This window comes from Lasioglossum baleicum, unplaced genomic scaffold (genome assembly GCF_051020765.1).
Source record: "Lasioglossum baleicum unplaced genomic scaffold, iyLasBale1 scaffold1878, whole genome shotgun sequence".
Lineage (NCBI taxonomy): Eukaryota > Metazoa > Arthropoda > Insecta > Hymenoptera > Halictidae > Lasioglossum > Lasioglossum baleicum.
In genome coordinates, this window is record NW_027470937.1 from 13,865 (window position 1) to 20,476 (window position 6,612).

At 37.2% G+C, this 6,612-nt stretch overlaps 1 protein-coding gene across 1 annotated transcript; it reads left to right on the top strand.

Annotated features, from left to right (window-relative positions):
* Positions 1–663: 663 nt before the first annotated feature.
* LOC143221077 (carboxypeptidase B-like) lies at positions 664–5,682 on the top strand. The gene is made up of 8 exons (XM_076446607.1): positions 664–746; positions 1,078–1,396; positions 1,692–1,994; positions 2,081–2,168; positions 4,260–4,405; positions 4,627–4,683; positions 4,769–4,853; positions 5,486–5,682. The coding sequence occupies exons 1-8, from the start codon at positions 664–666 to the stop codon at positions 5,680–5,682; spliced, it is 1,278 nt and encodes a 425-aa protein (XP_076302722.1).
* The last annotated feature ends 930 nt before the right edge of the window (positions 5,683–6,612 follow it).

Consider the following 6,612-nt stretch of genomic DNA (forward strand, 5'->3'; position numbering starts at 1 on the left):
TTCATTTTATATCATTTATATAAATATATGTATATTGTCCATGTTTATCAAATAAAATGATTTTCTAAAAATTTATTCATTTTATCATTTACTTTATCCCAATCTTAGTATAATGAAGTTCAGTAAATCAACTTTCTTCCTATCTTACTAGAATACTCGATGTATTAATTTTCTAAACGGATTAACTTAAGTCTACTAAATGAGGCAACACGATAATATTGCTTTATTCTATTTATGGAAGAATAAAATTTTGCAAAGATTTATTGCACATGTATCAAAGTAATCAGAAATGGAATTTGTAACGTTATCGATACATCACTTTTATCAGAAAATAACGTTAATAAGCAACGTTATCGAATGTTTTCAAATTGAAAATAAATCTACAACTTAGCGATCCTACAATGAAAATCTCAATTAATGCTATCTGTCACGATAAGAATGCCTCTTCTCGTTAGATTGATCTTATCTCGCTTTCTACAGCAAATTTTCTGTTCTTAAACGTTATTTCAATCAGAAGTCCCATCAATCATCAACCATCGGATGAACTACGTTCAAGTGCGATTTGATATCACGTAAGTGAAACTTGGTTGTTGGTTTGAGTAGATACGATACAATATATAAAACTTGATCAACTAGGAGAAGCTTTAATCGAAAGTAGCCAACATGCGTATCTTTTTCGTGATTGCGACGATTTTTGCCGCGGCCGTTCTGGCCGATGACGAGGAGCTTCTGGCTTCCTTACAAGGGTATGTTTTATTTCTTTTTTATAATTTGATCTTTCCTTTTTCAATTTTATTTTTCAATTATTCACAATATTTTGATAACTGCTATCTACAACAGCACAGTTTCAAAAGATATCGGGGAATTCGATTGTTTAAATAGACAGAAATAAAGTTTAGTAAAAAAACGTTTTACTTTTTAAGCTATCGACGTATCTTCTAAAACTATCAATTTCTACAAAGATCCAGTCTCATAGATTTTCTTTTAGTCTTCAGACGAAATATGTGATTATTTCAATTTTTATTATAAAATTATCACTGAGTCAGAGATATTATTGTTCCTTTAAAATATTTATAGGATGCAGAGTCTCCGCATTTCCTACGGGACACCAGAGGAGTTTTTATTCTTGAAAAATTTCGTGGATACGCCCGGCTTCGATTTTGTGAAAAGCACTTCGGACTTCGTGGACGTTATGGTGACAGCTGACAAACTAGAAGCATTTAAAAACGTCCTGAAGGAAAATGATATAAGATACTCGATAATGATCAAGGATGTTCAAGAAAAAGTCATAGAAGAACGCATTACGCAAGAAGTGGAGCGCAGATTGCAAACGAGAATTCAAGACTTGGCTGCTTCCGGAAAATTGCCGTTTACTTACTACCCCAATTACAATGAGGCAAGTAAAGCTGAAAATGTTAAGGGTTGTATCGAAAAAGAGAATTTACTTTCTCCCTTTAAATGATAAATTTCATCTTCGAAAGTACGGCTTAGAGGAAACGATAATTGAAATACTAAAATAAAATAAATACTAAGATATTCAGATATTATACTCGCTGTCACAATTGCACATATTTTTTCACCACATCCATTACAAATTCATTTTAGAAAAATCTGAGAAACGCTTTTATCGTTCGAACCACTGCAAATGGGAAAGTTTGCAAAATTGAACGTGTCGTTTGATCTATTCATAGGTGAACGATTACCTGAATTACGTAACGAGGACCTACAGTGACGTAGCTTCGTTAATTAATATTGGCAATAGCTACGAAGGACGAGCGATGAAAGTTTTAAAGCTGTCTACCGGTGGAAAAAATAAACCAGCTATTTTCATTGATGCCGGAATTCATGCTAGGGAATGGATTGCTCCAGCGACAGCTCTTTACATCGTGGATCAAATAGTGGAGAATAACAAGAACCTTCTGTCACAAGTTGACTGGTACATACTGCCAGTTTTGAACCCAGATGGCTACGAGTTCACGCACAGCAAATCCGCGGTAATGCCGACGATAAATTTATTCGTTCCGCCGAAGCGACCGAGAAAATTCGAAATAATATGTATATCCATCAAAATATGTTTTAGAACCGATTATGGAGGAAGACGAGATCCGACACAGGTTCAGTCTGCAAGGGAGTTGATGGAAATCGGAATTACGACATTGCATGGATGAGTAAGTTTCTAACTTTATTTGCAATACTATCACGTATTTAAATATATCACGTATATATAAACTAGATATGTTACAAAAAGTCGCGTTGAACAAGCATTTCTATTAACCGTGGTTAATTATCTAATTCTGGTAAAAATCAATCGTACGATCGTTTCTATTTTATCTTGTGACAATTCTATCGAATGAAAACAATTAATATTAAGAGCGATAACGGTGTGACAATGCGTGAGAGATGTCATACTATAAAAAATCTACTAATATTGATAGTTTATCGGTTGATAAATCGAGCAAACGTTCCGATAAAAGGAACGTAATATCTATAGGGAAAGAGGAGAATGAATATTTCGCAGCAAAATTAATTTATGTTTATTCAAACGAAATCGGACATGGGCAAAACGGGTGAAATTTTAGTTAATTTCGTTCTTTTTTTCATGCTTTATGAATAAGAATATTTCGCGATAAAAGGACAATGATATTTATTACGAAACACGAAAGCAAATATTCTGAGAAATATTTAATTAAATTTATTCCCTTGGAAAATTCCATCAAAACTTTATTACCGTGATTTTAATCAGTTGTAAGGGGTGCGTCGGGACACTGTAAAGGGTTATTGCTCGTTCGATCTTCGCAAACAACGTCTTGTTTTTTGAAAATCTTTGTTGCCAACTGTCTTACCTCAACCACCCAGCCCGTTGAAAAGTATGGCGGTTCTGTTGTCAGCGGTCGATGAGGCCCGTTGGACGACGACTGCTAAGGCTGCCTGTCAACAACGGGCACGCGGGGAACCTTTTCTCGCATAATATAATCTCATTTTATTTTTGTTTTCAATCTCTTTGATACCAACATACCCTTTATGAAGCAGCGAGAATTTTGCGATAAAACGACGGTATTATAATAGATGAAAACAAATATTAGTCTGAAGAATTCATCATAAGTCCCTTGAAACTCGACCAACAGAATATAATCGTGATTTCAATGAACATGATTAATTTTCTCTTTAGTTTTCTGTTTTTATGAAAATTTACCATTCTTCAGAGAATAATGTCATTTCGTTGAAATGGCCACGTGGAGCGTTCCTATTGCAAATAATTTTACGGGAATGGGAGTTTGCGTTGTTAGCTAACACGTTTCTAGCCCATTCTCCCTCTCTCTCCCTTCCATTGCAGAACGTGTACCTGTTACGGTTAACTCGACTATCGCTCTCTCTAACTTTTCTTTGGAGAGCAATTGTGCGTCGTTTTCATTGAAGTTATGATTGAGCGTGATAAAAACTTGCTCGTTACCGCACGGTCGTTACTTCTCTAGTCTCTCTTCAGCAGACACGCTGACTTTTGAGAAGTCTGACAAGTTGTTCCGTAACGTAACGGATGTCGACCGTGAATTTCGTTGCGCTAACAATGTTCCCCGTTTATTTGCCCTCTGTCGAAACAACGATTTCGGCGTACCGATTTTGCGCTAGAGTTTGGAAAAGTAGGATAAGCCAGATCATACAAGATGGATATTCGTGAACGAAGTTGGCGAATTTAATGCAACTTGAAATTTACAGGATGGATTAGAAGCGAACCATGAAATATACATTTCGATACGCGATATTGAATATTAGCGAAAGCATTTTAATCTGTTGACTTAAACAAGAAATTCGTAAGGTCGAGAAATTAATTCGCTGCGCATTTTTAGCTCTAAATTTTTCTCATTTGCTGAATTCCTGGGAAATAAATTCGCGAAACGCGATGTACAGAGGCCACGCCGTAGTAGCAACTCTCTAAATTGAGATCCGCCTAATTCGTCGTGCTATTTGAAGGTTGCCTGTTACGGAAAATTCGTAGCAGCACTCCGGCGTATTAAATTTCTCGCGAGAAAATTCGACGCGTGTTCTAAAAATTTTCGTTAGATTACCCCCGACTCTCTTTTGCAAAATTGGTCGTCTTTTATCCGCTGCAATTTCTGCTTCCTCTTATTCCGCAAAAACGCAACGGGAGGTTTGCGAGCAATTGTATTTAGAATGTTTGCGTAAAACATTTACGAAATATCAGAAACCGCTATGAGAATTTCGTTACCCTTGTTAATTAAAATGGAATCCTGCGTTTGCAGCGGTTGGTGCGTCTGATAATCCATGCAGCGATACGTATGCCGGACCTAAACCATTCTCTGAACCGGAAACTAAACAAATGAGTAACTTCCTTTTGGCGCGAAAAGGACAAATCAAGGCTTACATCACGTTACATTCTTATGGCCAGGTAATTGTAGACAATTTTGTTGCATTCTTAACGAGAGGATACTAATTCAATTTTCTAAACATTCTGCACAAATGTGCATTATTATTATTAGTAGTTTAATATTGTATCGTATCTGTAATACAATACAATAGGAATTAACACATTTTTTAGTACATTAATTAACAAATCAATGATATGACATAGAATACATGACATGAATATTAGAAATATGACTTTTTCAGTACATCTTATACCCATGGGGCTATACGACTAAAGCGCCTAGTAACAACTTGCAACTGGTCAGTAAACTTCTCTAATACATACTGCCATATCGATGTTACAAATACTCGTTTATTAACATTACCTTTGTTTTACTCTCTTCAGAATACTCTGGCCCGTAACTGTGCAGAAGTTATCGCTAAATCGCGTAACACCCGGTACACCTATGGAAGCTCGAGCAAGACGTTGTGTAAGTAACCAATTTTTCTAACATAATACTTTGCAGGATGAAAGTTAAAATTTATCATCTTCGATAAAATGCCGCGTTTCAAGCAACATATCATCGAAATAATAACCGTATAATTCTTTGTTGAGGAGTCGGCTTCCTACAGTATATCGTGGAATAGCCGTGATATACTACCTCTATTGTAAGTTAAAATATAATAGAGTCACGTTAAAATAGTTGAATTACGGCCAGGAAAGATTAGTTCCAACGGGTGGGCCGTATTTACTGTACTTCAACTATAAACTTTCACAAAATTAAAGATAATTGTCGGGTAGTTATGTCGCAATTATTTGAAGATTAGAACTCGAGACTTGGACGGTTAAATTACAATTTCTCAAGTATTTACATTTTATCCGTAGAGGAGAAAGGCTTGGCATATATATTGTGTTTTAATTAATTTTGCCTATGCTTAAAATTTATCGGAACATCAAAACCTCAATGATACGAATATACAAGTGTCGGGTCAGTGATAGAAGAAATTCGCGATTGCTGATAGATACGGCAGTAAAAATAGTATCGCGAATCCTTAAATTAAATTACTTTTCATTTTATCTTCAACATTGTATAGTATTCGTATTTTCCTTGAAAACCTGTAGATCCATCTGCTGGAGGCGGCGATGATTGGGCTATGGCCAAAGCAGGTGTGAATTTATCGTACACTTACGAATTACCCGGTGGAAATCATGGATTCCTGTTACCAGCATCCGAGATCAAAGCTGTTGGTATCGAGACATTCGAGGCTATCAAAGTGATACACCAATACGTCAAATCGCAATACACTTCGCACTATTAAACGTGTAATACTGTGGTTCATTGTGCTTGTATACACATGGAGACACAGACGCGTTGTGACCATTGTATACCAGTTCGCATCGTGAAAGGCGATGCAACTCTCGCAATGTACCAAAATGGAAGAAATTTTACGTATCGACAATAAATTCTATTTTGTATTAAAACTAAAGTGTCCTATCAGCAATCTCACCTGCCTTATTCCGAAGATATTTAATTAATTACCGAGCTCGTTTGTTACACGAAAGAGACTGATTTGTTTTAAAGAAATACCGTACCATTTCGTAAATAATCCTGATAAACAGTCGAAAGGCGAATGTGCAACACGATCATGTCCAGGCTATGCAAGAGGTTAATCAATACTAAACCAACTCAGACTACTTTGCAGCCTACCAGCAGCGAGTTAACCACAAAATGAATGAACGAGTAATCCACAAAAGCTACCCGGCATTCCGCGTTTCCATAATAATTGCTCGTTTAGGTCTCTCAGGAGTTGCTCGTTGACCCAAAATGTGGTTGGGCCTGGCTGGTCCGCAATGAAAAACCTATGTGAGAAAAATGGCCGGTACGTTTACGTTTGCGTTAAGGATGAAAAGTCAGCGTGCATTCTCGCGGATGCCTCTTCATCCGTGAAACGGAATAGCTATTGTTCCGTGCAGAACCCTTCTCGTGCCGCGACCACTTTTAGTTTTTCCCGCGTTTTTAGGTGGCCATTGCGCGAAAGCGAGAGTGCCTGAAGGAACGGGAAGAGAAGAGCGGCTGAAGGATTTGGTCGGGCTGAAGTGGAACACTTAGCACGTAGAGCCGGCCAGGTATCGTGCCCAAGCTCCTTTTCGCTTATTCCTGCCCTTTACACCACCCTGTGCCTCGCGTTCGGTCTAATTGGAGAAACAACAGACTCATTATCCGTCGACTCGAGCACAGACGAGGGCTC